The sequence below is a fragment of the Colletotrichum truncatum genome, assembly GCF_014235925.2.
Source record: "Colletotrichum truncatum strain CMES1059 chromosome Unknown Contig_0003, whole genome shotgun sequence".
In the NCBI taxonomy this organism is placed as follows: domain Eukaryota; kingdom Fungi; phylum Ascomycota; class Sordariomycetes; order Glomerellales; family Glomerellaceae; genus Colletotrichum; species Colletotrichum truncatum.
This window is the reverse complement of record NW_027222400.1, coordinates 899,673-923,402: the sequence shown is the minus strand read 5'-3', so window position 1 is coordinate 923,402 and position 23,730 is coordinate 899,673. Positions and strand designations below refer to the sequence as shown.

Here is a 23,730-nt window from a genome sequence, read left to right as displayed (position 1 = left end):
ATAGATTATAGTCGTTAGAACGGATATGAACCAGATAAGACAAAAACTCCTACCAGCGAAAGAAATCTAGTTTTGTTGATGCGAGAGCAACCTCTCTGTATTAGCAAGTCCTAACGTAGAAGCTTCAGGTCTGCATTCAAGGGGTCAGGCAATTTGTGAACGGGCGAAGAAAATTGGAATACCAGTGCATGCACACAGATTCTGTTGGAATCTCGACGCTGCCCAGATAAAACCAAGGGTCTGGACCGAGGGCATACATGCACACAGATTCTGTTGGAATCTCGACGCTGCCCAGATAAAACCAAGGGTCTGGACCGAGGGCATAGTGCTGACAACTATGGTGCAAATGTCCTGCTGTTGGTACGAACATCCTTGAAGTGTACGAATTGGCTTAGTTTACTCTTGGCCAACACTGTTTGGCCACGCGGTATTGCGCGTAGGATGCGTGTACAGAGCCAGGGTCATCCAACGCAAATTGCGTAAAGCGCATGCTTATCAGCGGCAATCGCCTTTTTTGGTTTGGCTTCGTGGGCATACACGTTAAAATCTAAGGTGTTTTATTACTACTATTCAAGCTTTAATGAGACCTACATAATACGACGGACTGAAGCTTGTTTTGTATTTTCAGTGGAGTAACCGAAGCGCTCCCTGGGATCACCCTGCTTCTCTGTAATGGAAATTAATTGCTTCAGGCCAAAATAGCGGGTAAGTTTGCCGACGTTCCATGACTTCCTCTAGAATGAGGAGAGTATCTCAGCAGGTAAGACAACAATTGTTGGCATGATCCCACCACTGGGTTGAAAATGGGCCATTTAAGGGACATAGATACTGTAAGGATATGAACGGTGTCTGAGTCTCCAGAAGTCTTTGCTTCATCTCTAGAGATCGCAAGGAGTTACTGTGAATTTACTTTTCTTCAAGATGCCACTGTATGATCGAAGGTTTGAGGACTCTTTCGCTTGGGCAAAGGTTGAACCTCCCAACATCAGTAGCCGAGTGAGGAATAGCTAATTCTGGGGTGTGGGCAGTCGAGCCGATCAGTGTAAGAGGTGTGCTGCTCTGCTCTGCAGATGGCGTCTGCCGATATTTTGCGAAGGCTTCTCGCTTTGTGACCCAATCCGTAAATGGTTGGTGTAGATGGATGTTGTTGTTCCTCGGAATGTTTAAAAAACAGCATGAGAGGATGAATTAGACTTTAAGATATGCTATCCGATTTACCTGATTACTTATGATAAACTAACTTGTTATCGACTCTTGTGTTTATCCAGCGAATTCGGCCTGCGAGGACTGAATAGCTTCCGCCAACGACCCTAAGCTTCCCCCGCCAACAATCTGATTCAGGCCAAGTTCAACAGCCCACTCACGACGAATGAAGTTCCGCAGCTCAACTGCCACGAGCGAGTCCAGACCCAAGTCTTCCAGTTTGGAGGTCGAGTGTAACTCCTCTAGATCCATCATCGTGATATCCGCAACCTTTTGTGTGAGATTCTCGAGTACATCTTGGCTCGGCAAAACCCGTCGAGCCTTGTCGCCTGGTTTTTTGGTTGTTTCAAGCTGGCAAGTGCCAGAGGAGCCGCCGCTACCAGCGATGCCGTTGCGGACAGCCATTGAGTAGTTCTGGTTCATCCATGGGAACTGCGAGCCCTCCACGTCTTGGGCAGTGAAGCAAAATGAGAGACCTACGCCATTATCATAAAGAGCAGATGGGGCGACGATGGCGCTCTTGACGAGAGAAAAGATGTGCTCCTCTTTCAACGTGAGGCCAAGCGATCGTCTCCACTCATCTTCGTTTCCCAACGATTCGGCAACATATCCAATGTCCTCGACAAGGGGTAAGCAGATGGAACTAGCGGGGAGGCCGCGGGCTAGGCGGTACCGCGCAAACGAGTTCAAAAATGCCTGTGGACAAGGGTGTTGATTAGCCTTTTATTCTTTTTTTTCTTTTTGAGAAAAATGTTGATTGGAAAGCTGAGAGACATACCGATGCTGCACAGTAAGCTGGCTGGCCAAGAGTTCCAAACACTCCAGTCATTGAACTAAGAGAGATGAAAAAGTCCAAACCAGGGAGAAGTTCATGCAAGCTCCACGTTGCAGCAACCTTGGGTCCTGTAATCTTTTGCCAGTCTTCGAAAGTCGTGTTATTGAACAACGCATCCTGGCGAACAAGTTTTTAGCATCCCTCTAGAATGGTGAAGCCATCATCGCTGAACTTACTCGAAGGTAAAGAGCACCATGGATCACACCACGAACGGAGGGAAGGCCCTCGCTCTTGATCTCTTCTAAGGCGCGCACGAGATCTGATCGTTGCCCAACATCACAAGCTACAGCATGCAGACGGCCAGGGTACATTTCGAGCAACTTAGCGACCTTGGGCTGAGAGGCGCCGCTACGACCGAGCAGAACAACATGGCCAGCGCCATTCTGAAGCAACCACGCTGACAAGGAACGCCCAATACCGCCGGTACCACCCGTGATAAGATATGTGGCCGCGGACGACAGCCAAATGGTCGTAGATGCCAATCGTCTGGGTCGCTCGGCCAGTACCATGTCCGATTCTGACACGGTAACAACCGCCTTACCAATGATCTGGCCAAGCTGCAATTTTCGCAATGCTTTCTGGATTTGCGATATCGGAACGAGTGTCAAGGGATGCAGCGGTTTGAAGACGCCCTGCTTTAGCAGCTCGACGATACGGTCCATGACCCTTCGTCTTTCGGACATGGGCCGTCTGGATATGTCTAGTCCCATGAAAGTAGCATTTCGATCAAAAGGTCGCATGGCCAGTTGGCTGTTGGCAATGAAGTCGATCCGTCCAATCTCGACGAAGCGGCCATAGTCGGCGACGACATCCCACGTGGCCTGAAGAAGATTCCCACTGAGTGAGTTCACAATAACATCCACACCTTTTCCTTTGGTTGCTCGCAGGATCTGTTCGCGGAATTCTGTGGTACGACTATCAAAGACCTCCGTCAAGTGATAGCTTTGTCGTAGGTAATCTCTCCGCTCCGGAGTCCCAGCCGTAGCGAAGATACGCGCGCCAATATGCTGGGCAAGTTGTATGCATACCTGGCCGACGGCTCCTGCTGCTGAGTGTATGAGCAGCGTCTCACCTTCTTGCAGCCTGCCTAGAGTCTCGAGACACGCAATGGCGGTATAGTATGCCGTGGGTAATGATGCGGCCTCCTCCACGCTCAAGAATGATGGTACTTTCGTTGCGTACCAGTGAGGAACTCGGACAAAGTTGGCAAAGCTGCTGGCCTTGTCTGTTGTATAGAAAAAAACTCGGTCCCCAGCCTTGACAGACTGCACCTTTGCCCCGACCTGCACCACTTCTCCCGCCCCCTCGCGGCCCGGTGCATACCAAGGGATAGAGCCGAGGAGGATGAGCACATCGCGGAAGTTGAGAGATGCTGCTTGTACTTTGACAATGATCTCGTCGTCTTCAGGTTCTGTTGACAAAAGCGATGTTCGTTGAAAGTAGATTGCATCGATATCTCCTGTGGACGAGATGGTCATTTCAACTGCTTCATCTTGCGGTATCATCTGCTCTTCCTTTGCAATGGCCACGCCTTGTTCTTCTGCAAAGACATCTCGACCCTCCTCTTTTTCCGAGAGACGACTGACGTGTACCTGTCCATTCTTGAGAACCAAGTCCTGATCGTGGCGTAGCCTCGCTGAATCCTCGTCTGTTACCAGTTGCTGGGCTATCCTCGCTACGGCTTTGGCTGATCGTCCTTGATCATCGCCATCTGTGAATACTGAACCTTCCAACAGCACCTTCATCTTTGCTGGGTCTTCGTGACGAAGGGATCGTAACAGGCCCTTGCTTAGGCCAGCCTCGGGAGGGGCGTGTTTGGAAGAAACCCACAAGATGCCTGCGCTATCGAGAAGCAGGCGTTTTAGTTTTTCAAAGCGGCTCGGTGAAATGTTGTCAAAGATGCTTCGATGGTGTCCATCTACAAAGATACAGTAGACCGCCGGATCGACCTCGAAGTCGGAAAACTCCTTAACGGATGGCAATGACTCGCACTTTAAGCGCCTGAGCACTTCGCGCGACACTCTCTGGGCGAAACCGCGAGCCTCGGCTTCGTTTTCATCGTCCCAGAAACCACAAATGGTCACTTGGGCTGGGCGCTGAAACACGTCACCATCTTCAGTGCTGGTGCTGGCAGAACTGCAAGACCCTGCGACTGTGGACCAGATAGCCGTGACGTTCCGGTCAGGATGATCAGGGTAGTCTTCAACGGCACCATCTATCCCTGTGAAGCCGCTGTCTTTGAGAGCGCGGTCCCATACGTCTTGTCCAACTAGGGGCTCTCCTGAGGCTCGATAGGCGTCCTCTGCGAGCCACCAACCAGGAAGGCCGAGATAGGCGAGGTCAAGGGGCGCCATATGCATGCTTTCTAGCATTAGGAGCCTTCCCCCAGGCTTGAGGAGGCTTCTTACGTGCGACAGAGTCACGGCAATGTCAGGCGTTGCGTGTAAAACGAGCGAAGCAATAACTAAATCGAACGAGCCCGCCGAGAATGCAGAGCCCTGAGCGGCGGGATCCTTAGAGATGTCAAGCTTTTCAAAAGTCATCCTATCAGACCATTTTTCCAGCTTTTCTCGACCGGCTTCGAAAAAGCCCGAGGATATATCCGTGAACACGTATTCCGCAAACGGGAAAACTTCTTGAGACGACAAGGCCTCGAGAACCGGCTTGGTCGTGCCAGCTGTGCCCCCTCCCACCTCCAATATACGCAGGTTAGATGTTGTCGTTGCCAAGGTGCGGGCGTATTTCGCCATTGCTTGGTTACCTCGCCTAAAGGCGGCTTCATCCTGATAATGCTGCCAGAGCAGTCCATCCTGCATCATTAGCTCCAGTGATTGAACCTCGTTGCGCATGATAGGGACCAGCTTCTCGCCGATGATGCGCAGCAAAGTGCCTGCGGGCCCGATGGCATCTGCCAGGGGCCGCAGGGTGGCTAAAGATAGCTCTCCCATTTCCTCTGGCAAACTGGGGCCGGGCCATGTGTTCACAAACTTCTGCACGGCGGCCCGTAACTTGACTAGGTGAGAAGGCAGATTCGATAGGTCGTCCTGGGCTGTCTCCGGTAACGCTAGTGCCATATAACCGCAGGCGACCTGGTTTCCCAGACGTCGCTTCTCTAGCTGGTCATGCTCGAGTGAATAATCGGTCAGTATCTTTGCCAGCTCACCGCCGTCTACGAGGTCGATGTGCGGTACAAGACGCTCGATATACGTGGTGGGAAAGCTAGACATGATGCTTTCTATTGTGGGTTGTCTGACCCGTTTGACTGTCGCTCTGTCAATCTCCAGCACTGGAACTTTGGGTCCCGGATCTTGGAGGGAGCCTAAGAAGACAACGATGCTGAATTCCATTCGGCCATTTTGCCGACTGTGTTCCAAAACGCGACTGACAACCGTAAATTTCTGGCCGGGTTCTGCCTGGATGCGGTTTGACACGCGCAGCCGCGAGACGTTCGTTGGGACGTATACGCCTCTCACCCCGTCGGCGCGTTCGTGGAGAATGTGGATGCCGTGGAAGAAGGAGTCGAGAGTCGGCGGATCTACGGTCACGGGGGAAAGGGGCAGGAAAGTAGACGGCGGGTTCAACGCTCCTGACCGCAAGATGTTGACATGCGTCGTCACATCGTGATTCGGGCTTTCCCACAGCTCCGTCATAGTTGCGAAAGAGGGGCCATATGCCGTACCGGAGCCGGCTGCGGTCCGGTATTCCTTGACGGGATCTATTCTTCTGAGCCCAGGGCCGCTGTTCATTGAGTGTTCAATGGCCTCCAGGGTTTCGGAGACGACGAAGCTTTCTGAGCTCAGTGGCTCTGTGGCGGCAATGCAACCACGGCAATGTAAAGTCCAGCCGTTCTCATCTGACCAGGATAGTATCTCAAAGTTCCAGCTTGGTGATGATTTGGCAGATGTTTCGGATCCGACTCCAGAGGGCTTCAATTTGGTAGTCACATCAACAGGCTGGTCCTCAACAAGTTTCAAACTCCGTCTCACAACCAAGTCCTGAATTTTCATGCTCTCTGGTGTGCTGCCACTCGCTATGAATGTAGTAACAGTGCGCACTGCCTCGAGAGCCAGAGCTAAGAATCCGGTGAAGGGGAACAGAACGTCGCCACCAACGACATGGTCTCGCAACCACGGCATGTCATCGATTGTGAAGACGTTACGGAACGAATGCTCCTCTCCTTCGCAGTATGCAGTACGGCCGCCCAAAAGTGCGTTGTACGGAGTGCCGCCCAGCAATTTCTGCTTAGCAATGCGAGGCCGATGTAGGTATGTCGTCTCGTGGTTCCAAGCGTAGGCGGGCAGATCCGTTATTAGTCGTGCAACACTGGTCTGGTTTATTTCCTCAAAGTTCAAATCGAGTCCCATCTCAAAAAGTCGACTGGCCAGATTCAAGATGGCTAGGACAGGGCAAGTGCCTCGCTGCAAAGAGGCGAGATACGACGCCTGCTGTGGTCCCGTCGTCGACCTCCCTCCTGCATGTGCCTGATTCGAGTTGCTTCGCAAAGAATCTAGTACCTGTCTGATAGGACCTCTGAGTGCTGAATGTGGACCGACTTCGATAAGAACGTTAGAGTTCTTATCTTGCTCACCGTGTTGGAAACTCAGCAGGCGCTCAAGTGCTTCCGAGAATCGTACGGGCTGAACGAGGTTGCGCACCCAGTAAGATGCATCAAGACTCATTTCTACTTGGCCAGTTACTGAAGATACGAAAGTAGCCCGAGTTTGAAGCGCGTCGGGTCCAGCTTTTTCAAGGCCTGAGCCTAGATCAGGATCGGGGCGACAGTAAGGCTCGATCAAAGCCTTATACGACTCTGCCACCGTTTGCATGTGATGGGAGTGATATGCAACACTGACTTTAAGCCTTCGAGGATTGAGACCTTGCTGTTCAGCCGCTTGCTGGACGGAATTCACGGCCTCTTCATCTCCAGAGATGGTGACGGATGCAGGGCTGTTCACAGCTGCAACAGTCACTTTGTCGTGACCATCAGGTCCTAACGTCTCAGTAATAAGCTTTTCCGCATCTTCTTCGCCTATGCTAATAGCAACCATGGCTCCCCGTAGGGCGGTATTGCGCATGATCTGGGCAGCTACTTGACCGCGGTAATATGCAACGGCAACCGCGGTCTCGAACGATATCAGACCCGCGGCGAATGCAGCAGCTATCTCACCGCTTGAATGACCGGCCACTGCCGTCGGTACTACGCCCCAAGCCCGAAGGAGCAGGACTAGGGCAATCTGGACCACGGTACATGCTGGTTGAGAGATCTCAGCGTCGTTGACACGCGAATCGCCTTCAAGTCGATCTAATTCATCTTCGATCGACCATGGCGCTTCAAGTCTCTTGAGACACTGGGATGCCCGTGCCAGTGCGTCAACAAATTGTGGATAACGCCGGAGCCCTGTAATCATGCTCGCATGCCTTTGGAAAATCTAATCAGTTTCTCGACATCCATATCTGCCTGGACGAGACTTACTGAGCACCTTGGCCGGTGAAGATAAGCACCGGTACAGGTACAGACCCTTTCAAGTGTGTTCCATTCGATCTCTCGGAAACACCAGAGATCTCTAACAACCGGTTCCGCAGATCATCTAGAGACTGAGCGACGACTGCTCGTCGAGACTGCCTGAAGTGTGTGCGCCGCTGGCCCAATGTGAAGCTTATGTCTCGCAACAAGTTTGGCACGTTGTGAGCTTGATCAGAAGCCAAATACTGTGCAAGAGAGGTTACATAGACGCTCAAACTTGAAATTGATCCAGCAGATACGGCGAAGACTTGAGAAGTTGCGTTTAATTGATCTTGGCCGTTGACTTGCTCGTCAGATTTGAGATTAATCCGATCATCGTTAGGAGGTTGCTCCAGCAAGATAGCAGAGTTGGCTCCGCCAAGTCCTGTACATCATCAGCCGCGAACAAAGACATGCTGCATAATGCCCAAAATATAGAGTGGTAGGACCGCCTTACCGTAGTTCGTCACACATACGCGCCTCGGAGTCGAAGACATTGGCCATGGCATTGTTTCCTTTAATACTCGCAACTTGTCGGCGCCGCTGGCTGCCATTATAGCTGGATTGAGCTTCTCAAAATTTGCGTTGGGAAGCATAACCCCACGCTCAAGCATCAGCGCCGCTTTGATGATTGATAGAAGGCCGCTAGCGCCTTCAAGGTGGCTACAAGTTGAATTCTTGTTAGTAGAACGCACAATTTGCCTTCCTTCAAACCAAGATGGTAAAGTGTGTACGGAGTAGCAGAGGAGGCTTCTTACCCTATATTCGATTTGATCGATCCGAGATATACAGGGTCGACTGTCGATCGTGGGCTCCCATACACAGAGGCAATGGCAGCTGCATCAATGGGATCACCAACAGCTGTGCCAGTGCCGTGGCCCTCTACAAACCCAGTGTCCTTGGGATCCAGCCCAACCTCCCTATGTACACGCCTAGCTAATTCCTCCTGGGCTTCCTGAGACGGCATTGTTATGCCACCGGTTATTCGACCTGAGTGGCTAGCTGCTGTCTATAACAGCAGTCAGTAAATGATCACCCCGCCTAGGCCTTTCGGCATAATGAGGGGGATGCAGGAGTAAGCTGCTCCTCAGACTTCTGTAGGTAGGATTTTCACTTTGGAAAGTAACAGAGTGTGGAGACAGGTTGAAGACACATAGAAGCCATAAAAAATTGCTGCAACGGGTAGCTTACATTACGTATAATAGCGCGTATAGCGTCGCCATCAGCGAGTGCCGCAGCCAATGGCTTCACCACAAGACATGCGCTGCCTTCACCTCGTCCAAAGCCCGAGGCCCGGTGGTCGTACGAGAAGCATTTACCCTCAGATGACAGTACACCGACAGTATCGAGCATCGACCAAAGCTCCGGCCCGTTCAAGAGGTTGGCCGCAGAGACCAGAGCAGCACTACACTCCCCCAGGCGTATACTCTGACATGCCAGGTGAAATGCATACGAGCTGCTGGCGCAAGCCGTATCGATGGCAGCACTCGGGCCGCGTAAGTCGAAGAGATACGAGATCCGGTTAGCTAGCATGCACCCGGCAGTACCACTGGCGCTGTATGCACTCGTGGTTAAGAGGTCCTCGGCTGCGTGCCCGGCGTACGTCGACCCCTGATGCGCCGCGAACACGGCGATGTTACGCCCGGCTACGTCTTGGAGACCCCATCCGGCGTTCTCGAAAGCTTCGAAAGCGCACTCTATGGTGATGCGCTGCTGCGGATCCATGGCTTTGGCCTCGTCTCGCCGGATGTTGAAGAAAGCGGCGTCGAACGCGTGAATGTCTTGCGGCATGAAATGCCCGCCTTGAGCATGTATGTAGCCCGGCTTTTGGTAGTCAGGGCAATAATACGCATCCTGGTTGAAGCGAGAAGGCGGCACTTGGGACGATGCACATTTTGCGTCTGCCAGGAGATCCCACAGGCCAGATCGTCCCACGTCGGGGGCTCGGTAAGCATAACCAACAATTGCCAATGCCGAATTATTATCTTCTTGCTGGCAGCCAATGCCAATGGTTCCTGATGAGTTGGCCATGTTCTAAGGTAGCTTTGAATGATCAAATTTGTAGATGAAAGAGTATCTTGAAATTCATCTGAAAGCAAACGTTGAGATACGATGTCGATTAACAGGATAAGATCCTGTCTGAGTGGACTGGCAATATTTATGAACAACTTAATCGGTTATTGTCTAAAACTCTGAAGATTTCGTGCCAATGAGCAGCATTCGTAGTAAATGAGAGTAATTTAAAAGAATTCAGTATTGTTTCTTCCAAAAGCTTTCCCGTGGCATTTCTAATGATTACAATGGTAACTTAAGTTTCTTATTAATGTAGTAGTTGTAAGGTGTCATGAGAGCAAGCAAGTGGAGATGTATGAGTCGTGGTCCCTAGATGCACATCCATTGCTGGCCAATCCGACAAGTAGTGGGCCACAAATCACCGTACTTCGAACTCCCTGCTTTTACGTGTTTGGGGTTTTCGTGACGAAACGAGTATTATTTACGTCACATCAGCTAGCACCAAATGTAGCACTAAGAGTGAACTGAGTCATACAGAAAGTTATTTTTTGTCATGTAAAGATTGGCGTTGACGGAACTATTTGTTGCAGGCAAGTATCAAAATGAAGGATGCCTACGTGTGGGCTGGGATCGCCAGGGGATATAACTGTCAAACAATACGGTACAACTTTATGGCCCACCTTTGGGCTTTAGTAAAACTCTATACGGGGATGAACATGTGCCGTGATTCGTCTCAAAAGTGTTGCTCGGATTACCCAGCCACCCGTGCTAATACTAGAGTTTGTAGCAGTAACTCATTACCGTGTGGGAGGTCAGTTGGGCTGTAGTAGTTTGTGCTTTTGTCGTCAACCGTGGAGCCAGGTTGAGTGTGTCCAGAAGGTGTGGCCATTATTTTTACAATCTGTGATGAGGTATAAGCCCCTTATACCTTAACTCGCATCATCAAAGAAATGAAGAACGCCTCCTCTTCCCAGCACAGAGTAACTAGAATTACTAACGCGCCAGATAGTCACAAGAATCATGGATTCCACGCTGGTAAATCCGGAGATCATGAAAGAGATCGTTGAGAGATGCTCAGTTCCCGCCGACGCGATCGAAGACGTCTTCAAGGTAACGGCACTTCAAATGGGCACCATGATCGAATCAACGATGTATCCCAACCGGTACAAACACACAGCTGTCTTTAGTCTCGCGCCGTCTGTCAACTTGCAACGTCTCGCATCATCACTGGCGAAGCTTGTGTCTCTCAACTCCATTCTCCGCACCCGGATCATCGATACCAGCAGTCAGGGGCTTCTACAAGTGGTCCTGAGAGAAGAGCATCAGACAGCATATAACTCGCAAACAATCGAACATTTTCTGAGAGAAGAACAGGCTCTTCCCATGGGGCTAGGCAAGCCTCTATTGCGTAGTACTTTTGTCGATGGGAAACTGGTTCTTACAACACACCACGCAATCCGAGATGAGACATCTACCGCTCTCATGCTTTCCGATCTTGATCGCCTATATCACAGCCAGGAGCCTGAATTGCACGTCCCATTCAAGGATTTCGTTGACTTCTGCCACAGCGTCGAGGAATGTGAATCGCGGGCCTTTTGGACTGAGTCATTCAAGGGTGAGAGCGCCATTTTCCCCATCCCAAGACAAGGAGAAAGTCGCCTTTCCAAGCCTTTTGAAAGGCAACATAAAGAAATACCGTTGCCGACCACTGTATCACAAGCTCAACTTCCGGCATACGTGGAGCTCGCCTGGGCGCTTACAACGAGTGTTTATGCCAATGCCCATGCCATTGCATTCGGGCTAGTATTCTCTGGCCGAACGCCGTCTTTCAAATCCACGATAGGTCCTACAGCTGCCGTTGTACCTGTCCAGGTTGTGGTTGATCCATCTTTAACCATCCGGGCCTTACTCAAAGAAAGGATCGCAGCAAGAAGGCGGCTACTAAATCACGCAGCGCTTCATTATGGACTGGCCAACATTCGCCGGGTAAGCTACGATGCCGAAGTCGCCGCCGGTTTTGAGACTGTGCTCAACATTATTCCTCGTGCCCAGCTCATGGCCGACACGGGCGTGTTGCGGATGGAGAAGGCCTTTGAGGTGGATGTGCAATTCGCCATATCCCTTAACTGTTTCCTTCACGACACTACCGTCTCCATCGAGGCAGACTTTGACCCGGTTACGTTAGAGGCCAGCCAGATGCAAAGGGTACTTCGGCAGTTTGTGTTCACGCTCTCGTGGTTGCTAAACACCCCAATGAACACCACCGTCGATCAGTTTCCAATTTTGAATCCGGATGACTTATCGGAAATCTTGGACTGGAATCAGAACGTACCAGAGTCTGTGGAGGAGTGTCTGCATGACCTTTTTAAGGCTAGAGCGCAGCAACAACCATCCGCTCAGGCCGTTGACGCCCCAGATGGCACCGCAACTTACAGTGAGCTAGATGAGATGTCAGACAGATTGGCTTCTCACCTTCGTCTACGTGGTGTTGGCCCGGAGAACAAGGTTCCCCTTCTGTTTGGGAAGACGATTTGGGCGGTCGTTTCTCTTTTAGCTATACTGAAAGCCGGAGGCGTTTGCGTCCCTATGGATCCATCTCATCCACCTCAGCGCATCTGGGATATCATACTGAGATGTAATGGCTCTGTAGTACTGACATCGGTCGACACAGAGAAGATGATCGCTAGTATGCCACCATCCATATTTGAGCATTTTACGGTCAGCGCGGAGTCAATCAAGGCTCTCAGCAACAGCACGCGCTCGCTGCCAGAAGAATTACCTGCACCAACGAACGCTGCCTATATCCTCTTCACAAGCGGGAGTACTGGAATACCCAAAGGCGTCGTTCTGGAGCATCGGAACCTGGCATCCACCCTCATCCATTATGGCAGGCGTGTGGGTTGGGAAGCGGATGGTGGCTGTCGCATGCTCCAGTTTTCTTCCTTTGTATGGGACACGCATACCTTGGAGGTCTTTGGAACACTGCTTTGGGGCGGCTGTATATGCATTCCCTCGGAGTCTCAGCGGGCCGACCTTGAATCCTTTATCGATGAGAAGGCAGTCGAATGGGCTATCCTGACACCAACCGTCATTCGTACACTCGACGCGCATTCACCGCAAGTTGCAACTTTGAAAACAATTGTGTCATGCGGTGAGCCTGTTGACAAGTTTGCAGTCCGCCACTGGAGCCCCTCGCATCGTTTCATCAATGAGTATGGACCTTGCGAGGTCTCCGGACGTTGTACTTTAACGGAATTGGCACCGGATTCCCCCTTTCCCGAGAGCATTGGAAAACCCGTGGACTGCGCAGTGTGGATTGTGTCGCTACAAGACCCGTCAAAACTGGCGCCTATCGGTAGGTACAGGGGATTTTACGGTCATATCGTCTGGTAGAACGTCGCCAGCTAACCTTGGTCAAGGCACGCCTGGCGAGATAGTCGTTGAAGGGCCCGGGGTAGCTCGGGGATACCTTGACGATGAAGCCCTCACAACTGCTTCTTTTGTCACTCAACCTCCATGGCTTCCTCCAGGCCAGAAGCCTCGCCGCAAATGTCGCTACTATCGCACTGGCGATACAGCAAAGTATAACGCCGACGGAAGCATGACCTTTACTGGTAGGCAGGACGGTCAAGTCAAGATTCGAGGCCAGCGGTTCGAGCTGGGAGAAGTGGAACGGGCGCTTGGCCGCGCCCCAGGCGTTCGTGAGGCTGTCGTCTCCATTCAGCCATGGCGTGAAAATAGTAAAACTCTCACTGCCGTACTGGTTTTGGCCGATGCAGAACTTCAAGTTACGACTGAAAAAGCATTGAGACAAGTCTCCGTGCCAAAGGACTATGATCTAGTTCAGCGTTTAAAGGAGATCAGGGAATATCTGGCTTCTTGCCTTCCCTCCTATATGGTTCCCACTACGTGGTTGGTCGTGGAAGGCATGCCTTTGACGACCTCGGGAAAATTAGATCGCGCCTTGGTTATTGCATGGCTTAAGTCACAAGACTTGGAAGCAGCACGAAATGCTCTCCAGTCCTCGTCCACCCTCGTCTTGACAGCGCCAGCGTCTGACCACGAGAGAATATTGCAGTCGGTCTGGGCTTCCGTGCTTAGCATACGCAAACAGGAGATAGGACGTGAAAGCAACTTCCTGACACTTGGGGGTGACAGCATCACCGCTATGCGAGCAACAAACCTTTGTAGGAAAAAAGGCCTTCTTGTTCCCCTTCAGGCAATGATTCAGAGCTCAAGCCTGGCCGCAACAACAGAACACTGCGAGAGTGTCTCTTTGGCACCCAAACAAGCACCTCCCCAGCCCGTTGACACGCCTGTAACCGAATCTATTCAGATTGAAGGATTTGTCGACAGTGACATTGAAGCTGTTACTGAAGCTACAGACGCGCAAGCATCGATGGTTGCTCTAGGAGAATTGGAACCCCAAGCTTTGATATTGAAGACCGGTGTGGAGTTCCGACCAGCTGTAGAGAAAAGTCGGATCGAGAATGCCTGCAGCCAAGTTCTACAACATCACGAGATTCTGCGGACAATTTTCGTTCACAAGGGACCGAAGCTCTATCAGGTTGTTTTAAAGCGCCCAATGGGCACCCAGATTCTGCCAGACGATGGGTCAGATGACCAGCATGACGATGACATCTTACCACGATTCTATGTGGCTTCCGACGATCAACACTGTTATCGCCTCCGTCTCGAAATCCATCATGCATTTTATGATGCCGTCTCCTTGGGCCTCTTGTGGAAAGACTTCGCTGCTGCGTGTGCTGGTCGAGAACTCTCTAGTGGATCATCGTTCGTAGAGTGGGCCAGGCAAATGGCTCGACTGGATCAATCCCAGGCAAAACAATTTTGGCGCAAGGCCTTGAAAGGTTCCCGTCTTACTTACTTGGCGCCGCCGGGCAAAAACCCCGGAAGTCTTAAGAGGGTCGAGATTCGCATTGCTCTACGATCGCTTAGTGTGCCTGGTATTACGACGGCAAACCTCTTGAAAGCTGCCTGGGCCTTAGTGATGGGACTTGAGGCCGGCACGCAAGACGTTGTCTTTGCCGAACTCCTTGCGAATCGCTACAGTCCCTCAAACGACATCGATCATGAAAACGTTCGTGGGCCGTGTTTGAATACGAACCCTGTGAGAGCTCAGTTTGACTCGAACATGACGTTTGTTGCGGTGGCCGCCCGATTACAGGAACAATCCCTTGCTGCCGCTCCTTTCGCCTACCTTGGTTATCGAACTATTCAAAAGGACTGCACTGAATGGCCTTTAAGCAGTTTGTTTGGATCTGTAGTGAATTTCCAGAGTCCGGAAGCTGTAGGAAACGAGGAGATTGACCTGGGAAACTTGACGAAGGCGCGGTTTATGGCCCCTGTCGCAAGTGTCCCGTCGAGGTCATCAGCCCTATGGGTAATTGCGCGCCCAACCAGCGATGAGCTGATTGTTACCTTCAACTTCTCAAGTACCGCATTCACGGAGGAAAAGGTTCAGGGACTTGCTGCACAGGTCAGGCAGTTACTAGAAGGCAAGCCAACCGACATCAGTCCATGGATCTCTGAAAGTCGACCTTGCTCCTTGAGCCTGATTGCGGAGAAGCTACCACCAACAAGCTCTTCCACCACACAACTTTGCGCGAGACAGGACCCTGGCGAGCATGATGAAATCCCTATGAGCGTACGCCTGGAGGTCCAAGAAGCATGGAAAGCAGTTGGCCTGGAAACGAAGGGTGATTACGCTTCTCTTTTTGAATGCGGTGGGGATACTGTTACTGCAATGTTATTATCCAGACAATATCGCCACAATCTTGGTGTTGGAGATGTATTAGCGTATCCATCACAAGAAGCACAGGCAAGATTGCTAGTCAACGTGGGTAAGTAGCCGAAGTTATGTAGGACAACAGACCGGAACGATTTCAATTTCAACGAGTCGTCGGTCTCTTCACCATCTCCCACTGGCCGAGTAAAAGATAGCTCGCATAGAATACTGATGGACAAGAGATCGATTGTGGCAGTCTGTATACCCTTATTTAAATACCAATCCCTTCATCAATATTTTAAAGCGTATCGAAATAATGAAAGCCTTGTAGCAAAAGTTAAAAATGCAGCAAAGAAGCTGATTGTCTAATACAAAAATGGTGCAAAAACAAAAATTGAAAGGGACGAGACTCGAACTCGCGCGGGTTGCCCCACCAGGAAACAGATGTTAAGCTGACCTTAACCTGGCGCCATAACCAACTCGGCCACCCTTCCTAATGACTGATGGGAATTTTGGTGCAAGCCTGCACTATGACCCCTACGATCATGCGAAATGTTTTTGCCAGGTCACCTTACCAGAACCCCAAGATGATTCTCACATACTACCGTACTAATGGGCGGTTTTAGGGGAGTTCTAATAATCCTTTGGGAGTTACATTCAGCGACTGCAGAGTCATAACTTTGTTCACCTCGTATTTTTGGAGTTGTGCATCGGGTTATGCAATGAGTGAGGGATGAAGGCAGCCAATCCTCCGGTGGTTCCGTGATGGTTCCAATATTCGTTTTGCCAAGCTTCTTATAGTTGAGGTCGTGTGATTTGATTTGCAAGTCATTTTATGTGATGTAGTCTAATTCATCGGAACGAAGAAAAGTCACGCCAGATACTACGTAAAAGAAGGGTCTGGGCATCAATCGATCAGATAGACAGCGGGCTCTGGACAGTGGAAGAATCAAGAAGCTATTCCTGCGACGAGAATATTCTCCGCACGACCCACTAGCCCAGTAACGTATGCAGGACGTCATCGCACGCTAGATAGATAAACCCTGAATTAGCTGATGCTATTGATGGAGAGCAGTTATTATCTCACTATTCCCTTTACAAGTACTTTGTTGTACCTTAATCAACTAAATCAAGCACCATTATCCTGTGTTAAATCCGGATATCTCATTTGATTGATCAAATTGGTTCATTGTGAACCACACATACGGAAGATGTCTCGAGATTCACTAGCTGCATTCCGCAAGTCTCCGTCTTCGGACGATATCGCTGCTCTCGCCGAGAAGCACCTCGAACATGACCTTCGCGATTCAGACCGCGACCTTCTCAAGAGCGCCGCTGCCAAGGTCAGCACACACGCGACAGTCGGTTCTCTAGTGGGTTTGGGCTTGGGTTTCTTCCTCGCCTTCCGACTTAGACGCGCCCGTGCCGACATGTTCGCTGCGTTCCGAGCGACAGAAAAGCCAACCCATGTTCAGTTTGCAAGCGGAAGGACCGGTATGTCGTGTCTGCTACTGATCACTTGAGAATTGTCACTAACAAGCCGTCAGAGCCTATCCCTGATGTAACAGATAAGATGGCACCAACAAAGATGGGTGACATTGCTGCGTATTCACTACTTGGCCTCGGAAGTCTGTTCCTGGGTGGTGAGCTCGGTTTCGTCTCCGGAACGGCGGCAGCAGCAAGAAGCATCAGGAGCGACCCCGAGAGCAGAGCAAGAATTGAAAATGCTTTCAGGAGGTTTAGGGCCGATGCACTCAGGAAGGAAGCCGACCGCTTGGACGGTGGTGAGAAGATCCTTGACAAGATCTTCTAATAGTTATTTTTGGCAGTTGCCGGCCTGAAGGGTAATCGCTGAAATTGGAATATGCAATGTCATGACATTAACCGACAAGGATACCTTTTTGTTCTCCCTTATTTGGATGGGAAAACTCATGTACTTTGAACCAGTTGTTAACAAATACAAAAACTCGTTTCAAATTAACACATTGACTCACAGCGAAGTATTTTTAACACCATCATGGTCTGTTCCAGGGAAAACGCGTTATGGTCATAAACCCATCACTCTGTTGAAGGCCAAGTCTCACACTCACTGAGGTGGTACATTTATGCTGGAAAAGTGTGAAAATCTGCAGGTCATATCTCGTGTATTCCACAGCAACCTCTAGAAGTCTGCTTCCTGTTGATATAAACCTAATCTACTCTATCGTTCTTAAGGTACTCTCATCACTATACAGTAATGTCAACCCCTTTGAGAGACCCCTCAGCGCGCCAGGTTTCTATAAATTTGACGAATGCGTTCATGCCCGTAGGGAAAGGTGATCCTCTAGCCATTTTCATCTGTTCCTCTGGTCCGATTACTTGGCCCTCGTTGTTGCTGTAGTTTGGCGTGCAAACACCGAAACCCGCAAACCACGCCGCCCTCGTCAAGAGAAGCCCAGCATAAGCTTCTTCGGCTTCTACTGTGCTCTCAACAACGACCTTGTCAGTATTTCTACCCGCTCTCTTCATCGCTTCACCCAAAATGAAAGCAGAGTGTTGTGCCAAAACATCAGTGGCGTACGCAAAGTTTGAAGAAGTCCCCGCCTGCAGAGGACCTGTGAGGAAAAGATTTGGAAACTCGTTGCTAAGAACGCCATGAAGTGTGCTGGGCCCTTGGGTATGCCACTTTTCTGACAACAAACGACCGTTACGGCCCTTGACAGTCATGTTAGATCCTGCTGACGGTTCGGCCAGGTCCGCGGCTGGCGGTCTGTAACCAGTGCTCAGAACGAGTATATCCAGAGGATAATCGGTCCCATTAGCAACGAGGGAGTCCTTGGTTGCGTGATCGATGCCCTTTCCATCAGTGTCAATCAAGTGGACATGTGGATGGTTGAAAGCTGGCAGGTAGTCGTCATGGAATGTCGGCCGTTTACACCAACCTGGGTACCACGCCTTTAAACCTTCGGCTGTTTTTTTATCTTGGACAATGCTATCCACACGACGTCGGAGCCTCTCTGACCTAGGAGTATCCAAGGCTAGCAGAGTACCGATGTGGTTGGGAATGTCCTGCATTGTGATGGGGTTGTCGTGAGGTCCCCCGATAAGAGCCTTGTAAGCTTTCATTCCTGTCCAGCCGTCGTTGACCAAGTTCTCGTCCGGTTCACCACCAGAGATGAACTCGTTAAAGTTTTGAGTACGGCGGAGTTGCCAGCCGTTACCGTTGGCAATCCTACTCTTGAAATCTTGAGGATCAGTAGTCCTCTGGCCTCGCTCGTCAACAGCTGATGGTGTCCGCTGAAAGACATAGAGCTCTTTTGCCCATCTGGCAAGCTGTGGAACCAGCTGGATCGCCGTGGCCCCGGTACCAATGATTCCAACTCGCTTCCCCTCGAGACCTGTAAGCTGAGGAGCCTCGGGTGGACCATCTCTTCCCCCAGTAACGTCGTAGTTCCACCTCGCCGTGTGAAACATATCACCTTCAAATGCCTCTAGGTTTTTGGCGACTTTGGGGTGGTTCAGAACACCATTGGCAAGAACCACAAACTGCGAACGCACCGTCATCTTGACAGGCTCTTCGCTGGGACCGCGATCCTGCTCAATGATTGTAATCCATCTCTTAGCTTCATCATCCCACTCATAGCTTCTGATCTGCGACCGGAACACGCCTTTGTCCGTCAGATTCCACATGTTAGCCATGCGCTCGGCGTGCTCCAACAGCTCTGGGCCGTATGAATATCTGTGCTTCGGCATATATCCGGTCTCCTCAAGTAGGGGCATATATATATAACTTTCGACATCACACATGAGACCGGGGTAGCGGTTCCAGTACCATGTGCCACCGAAGCCACCCGCGACGTCGACAAGACGGATGTCCTCGGCTCTGAAGCCAGCCTGAATGAAACGGATGGCATACAATAGACCGCCATATCCTGCACCAAGGATGAGGATCTTAACTTCATCGCCGTCTTTGAGACTGGGCGGTTGGGCGTTGAGCTTGGCGTGGTCAACCCACGGATCCTCGGCGAGCTTACGGAACCTCTCAGTGGACTCAAGCTCAATGTACTGAGCATTTCCGTCAGCTCGTTGACGTTTCTCTTTCTCTTCGGTATACTTCTTGTTCAGGGCCATGAAGTCGAAAGCGGCGGCTTCGCCATTGGTCTGCGCCGGAGCGGGTGAAGACGCAGCCATTGTAGCAGGGTTGATAGGTGTTAGTCCAGCCAGAGAAGATGTAAGGATTCTAGCAGAATAGAGTGGGAGCATTGGATGGAACCTCGGTAGCGATACATCATATTATAAGTCTACAATCACAAAGTCAGGAGTATGTTGGACTAGCCCAAACCGTAGGGACCTGCTGCAGATATTCCAAGCGAGTGTTCATGCATTAGCCATAGTCGTCTGATTTCTTCCAGCATGTCATAAATCCGGTACAATTCGGAGTAAAACATCCACGCAGGGTTTCTTTCTCTCGCCGATCGCCGGTTCTTAGTCACACACAGAACGGAAGGTGCAATGGCTCGGAAGCCCGCGGGTTTCGTTAGTTGCAGAGTAGAAGCTAGGATTGTGTAGGATCGACGCACCTACATGCTCGTATTCGCTCATCGTATCCGAGGTGCAAGGGCAGCTATCTCGCTTAAATACAAGAATGGCAGCGGGCCGCACCGTCTGGTTTAGCGGTCTAGTCATCTGCTCCGTGTCCCGCAATGTCAATGCGCTTTTCGTGAGACAGCCAAGTTTTCATATGCTGGCGCAACCTGTAGGATATTTTTCCGTTGATCAGTACATGCAGCAACCTGACTTTAGCTGCGTCTACGATACATCAAGGCGGGGACACTGTAGAGCTGCCCTTGACCTTCAGTCAAACTAGACTCCATCTGCGTAACAGAATCCTTGACTGCCCATCTCTGTCAAACCTGGTTGCAGATCTCGCTTTCTCAATGTCGTTGTGACTGGCTGCTTGCTACGAGAGCGAAACCGAGAGAAGCAGGGGGTACACGAACGCCGCTCGCTTCAGAGGGAATAAGTGTCGGATCAGCGACGGCAAAGAAGCGTCTTTGAAAGCTCTGGTTATCCCGTCGATTGCATTGCCGAATAGAAGCAGATAAAACCAACCAATGTAAGGTTCTTGTTTCTCCAAGACAAAAAAAATGTCTATGTTCGAGCCAGAGTCATTATTTCGGTGTAAGATTGGCTGGTACCCCGCAGGCCACGTTTGTGTTACCAACTCTCAACCTCGCTGGCATGGACATGTACTTGCTGGATCTCCATACGTGTCCAGACGAGATCTCATCTCATAGTATCATCTCGAACAGGCTCATGGGCGGACTCTGGGACTACGCGCTGAACCATTATCAGTGAATTTGTTTATGGAGGCTGTCGCTTAACAAAAAAGAAGTAGCTCAGCGCGTCCACCGTGTGCCCATGGCAGTAACTGTTGAGTGATTGTCCATGAGCAAATTAGACTGGCGGGATTTCCAGTATTCTTTCTTTATTACAAGAGACTGGCTTTCGGGATCGATATAATTTCAAGAATGCTGGGGGGTTCATTAGCTTTCTAGGTAGACCTAGTTTGAATGAAAAGGGCCATCATGTCCCTCATCAGATGCCCTCTTCTTATATCAGTACCAATTAATAGGTTCTTTAGCTCTCCATGCTCCGTTGAGAAGCTATTCGGAGCTTCTAACCGAAGTACCTTGACGTTACAGAGCCGAACACGGGGGTTAAAAATACCTCGGTAAGGGTTGCTCCAAAGTTACGTCCATGAACAAATCCCCACATCTATACATTTATCGCATACCGAAAAGCCAGCGGGATGACCCCGCTGACCGCTTCTGCGCTATTTGTCTGGGTTAGAGTATGTTTCTATAAGAGGGGTAAAAATTTCGTCCTGCAGACTTTAAATCTGAAGAGTTGAATGGGTGCTAACAAGCAGCTATCATTTTGGAGGGATATTTGAATGAAGTGAAGTTCATTGTTCGATCCAGGTTGGTTCGACCACGTAAATTTTCGAAGTAGATCACCAACACGATACCATGGCTTCTTTAAACAAGACCACCTTCGACCTTCCTGATTTCGATGATTTGCCACCAGTGGAGGGTATGCCTCAGGGCTGTGCCTGGGGTGTTTTCGATAAAGATGGAAAGAAGGATCTTTACGGTACACTGAACCTTCTCACGCCTGACGTTATCAAAGCAGCTGGTGCAGAGGTCCGGGATGGAGTTTCCATCTCCCTCAAGTAAGTTGCATGCAAAAATTCAAACAATCTTTCGAGTTATGCGTTTTCTGATAACCAAGTAGCTGGTCTCTGGACGGCCTGACCAAGCTTCACATTCCAGGCCGAAAACAGGTCGTTCACAAGGTTCACACGCTTCAAGCCGCAAAGTTGAGCGATGGAGTTGGTTGGGACGACGAGCTGGAGTTCAACACTCAAAACAGCAGTCAATGGGACAGTCTCGTTCACTGGCACCACCAGCCGAGTGGTCTCGCCTACAACGGTTCCAATCCAACCCAAGAGGACATGTGTGTCAAATCGACAGCCGACAATAAAATACCTACGATCGACCACTGGCACACTCGCGGCGGCGTGGTAGGCCGTGGCGTTTTGATCGATTACAAAGCTTACGCAGACGAAAAGGGTATTGAGTACCATCCATTTGCCGGCAACCGCATTACCGTCCAGGATATTGAGGCTGTCGCTAAGCATCAAGGCCTCGAGTTCAAGCACGGCGATATATTCCTTATTAGGTTTGGAACGACCGAGACCATTGACAATATGCAGCCAGACAGCCCGACCCAGCCTAATGACATTCAGCTATCCGGTGTCCATGGCTCCTTGGAGACAGCCAAGTGGTTCTGGAATAAGCACTTCTCTGCCGCCGTTTCAGACTCCAATGCATTTGAGGCTTTCCCCCCCGTGAAACCCGACGGAAGTATCTCCGGTTGGTCGGACCTAGGTAGGTTTCTCCCATTCTTACATAAAGTTGCTGCATGAAGTCCAACCCACTCCCAAATATTCCCCTTGACTGACTCTTCTATTGAACAGTTCTTCATCCTTGGCTTTTGAGTTTGTTCGGTATGCCAATTGGCGAGTTGTGGGATCTCAGTCGTCTATCGGAGTACTGCAAGAAGACTGGTCGGTACTCTTTTATGCTGACGTCGGCGCCTATGAATATCCCTTGCTTAGTGGGATCTCCGCCGAATGCTTTGGCAATCTTTTGATTGCTCTAAAAATAGTGATAGGAGCGGGTGTTCTTCTTCCAACGCGAATTAAGATGACGTGAGACCATAGGAAATGGTTGCTAAAGCTATTTCATTGAAAAGTGAAAGTGGGCCAGTTGTCATCGTCATTGTCTTGTTGTCAAATAACCCGAGTTCAATTAAAAGTATTATTATACTGGTTGCATGCGGAAATTGTCAATCGTAAGATTGTATAGATACGAAGTAATCCCTGGGAACGACTAAATTGAGCTTGCACTTATGTGTGCAGCTAAAAGGGTCAGATTGCTAGCAAAAGTCCAATCGGTTATATAAGAGATCTCATAAAAAGGATTAATGCTAATTCAGAATAGTGTCAGTGTATGTATATGTGTGGTAGTCCTAAATATCGTACCTCCCCTCCCACTGGCCCGCGGCCAAAATCTGCTTTAAGTATGTATTCGTAGGAATAGATCTTCAAACAACATGCCGCCGAAACTAAAGATCCTTTGGATGCTGTAGCAAGCCGTTACTGATTGAAAAGCTTCTATCAACCGCCCAATTCTGCATTTTCTCCCAATCAATGCAAATGTGTGGCATGTGGGCAAGTGGCTTGGGCTTCTCTTGACTTGACAACCAGGTAAAGCGATATAGAGACATATCACCATGACACATTAGTGCTTGGCGTAGGATATGCCACATTAGTTTTGAACTATATCGAAAAGCACAGGTAACACACTGGAGCGGGTATACCTACTTGTCAATGCAATGATCCATGTGCGGACTTATTTCACCCGGGGCAGATGGCTTAAGATACTCCCAGTCTTCCGGATAACTTTTGGGGAATAAGTAGTGCCGGATTGTCTTCTACTAAATGTTAAGGACAGGACATGTCAGCCTTGGCATGACTTACAAGACAATGTAGATTGTGAAACACAGCAGGCATAGCAAAGACATCACCAGAGCTATCGGCGAGCTCGATTGAAGTGAAATTCGCCTGCTTCGCCTCGGAAGAATGCACCCGAATATTCATGCCTAAAAACACGCATTTAGCTTTTCTGTAGCAAAGGGGAATCACGCACGGAAAATTGAGTACTTACCTTTCAGCAAACCATCCCATGCCTCGTCTAGTTCCGGTCTTGGTTGCCCTTTAAACTTCAGGTTCGTCGGGTTTTGAACATCAAACTCATCGTCTAATGTTCGAAGTGTTAGGCGGAAGCCTTCATTTGTGATGGCTAATAATGTCATGAGTTA

The 23,730-nt window shown here is 50.1% G+C and overlaps 6 protein-coding genes across 6 annotated transcripts; 3 read left to right on the top strand and 3 right to left on the bottom strand.

Annotated features, from left to right (window-relative positions):
• Positions 1-1,260: 1,260 nt before the first annotated feature.
• On the bottom strand, positions 1,261-9,572 carry CTRU02_205125 (polyketide synthase; the record flags this gene model as incomplete). The annotated part of the gene is made up of 7 exons (XM_036724289.1): positions 1,261-1,899; positions 1,982-2,155; positions 2,215-7,456; positions 7,512-7,926; positions 7,999-8,204; positions 8,300-8,550; positions 8,733-9,572. The coding sequence occupies 7 exons, from the start codon at positions 9,570-9,572 to the stop codon at positions 1,261-1,263; spliced, it is 7,767 nt and encodes a 2,588-aa protein (XP_036583916.1).
• Positions 9,573-10,574: 1,002 nt separating this feature from the next.
• On the top strand, positions 10,575-15,426 carry CTRU02_205124 (nonribosomal peptide; the record flags this gene model as incomplete). The annotated part of the gene is made up of 2 exons (XM_036724290.1): positions 10,575-12,909; positions 12,974-15,426. 2 exons carry the CDS (start codon positions 10,575-10,577, stop codon positions 15,424-15,426), a joined length of 4,788 nt encoding a protein of 1,595 aa, XP_036583917.1.
• A 1,088-nt stretch (positions 15,427-16,514) lies between these two features.
• On the top strand, positions 16,515-17,116 carry CTRU02_205123 (uncharacterized protein; the record flags this gene model as incomplete). Its single annotated transcript, XM_036724291.1, has 2 exons — positions 16,515-16,797; positions 16,851-17,116. The coding sequence occupies 2 exons, from the start codon at positions 16,515-16,517 to the stop codon at positions 17,114-17,116; spliced, it is 549 nt and encodes a 182-aa protein (XP_036583918.1).
• A 413-nt stretch (positions 17,117-17,529) lies between these two features.
• Positions 17,530-19,545, bottom strand: CTRU02_205122 (Pentalenolactone D synthase; the record flags this gene model as incomplete). The annotated part of the gene is made up of 1 exon (XM_036724292.1): positions 17,530-19,545. The coding sequence occupies one exon, from the start codon at positions 19,543-19,545 to the stop codon at positions 17,530-17,532; it is 2,016 nt and encodes a 671-aa protein (XP_036583919.1).
• Positions 19,546-21,314: 1,769 nt separating this feature from the next.
• On the top strand, positions 21,315-22,500 carry CTRU02_205121 (uncharacterized protein; the record flags this gene model as incomplete). Its single annotated transcript, XM_070204498.1, has 3 exons — positions 21,315-21,517; positions 21,580-22,235; positions 22,325-22,500. The coding sequence occupies 3 exons, from the start codon at positions 21,315-21,317 to the stop codon at positions 22,498-22,500; spliced, it is 1,035 nt and encodes a 344-aa protein (XP_070061602.1).
• Positions 22,501-22,925: 425 nt separating this feature from the next.
• Positions 22,926-23,144, bottom strand: CTRU02_205120 (uncharacterized protein; the record flags this gene model as incomplete). Its single annotated transcript, XM_070204497.1, has 1 exon — positions 22,926-23,144. One exon carries the CDS (start codon positions 23,142-23,144, stop codon positions 22,926-22,928), a length of 219 nt encoding a protein of 72 aa, XP_070061601.1.
• Positions 23,145-23,730: the final 586 nt, after the last annotated feature.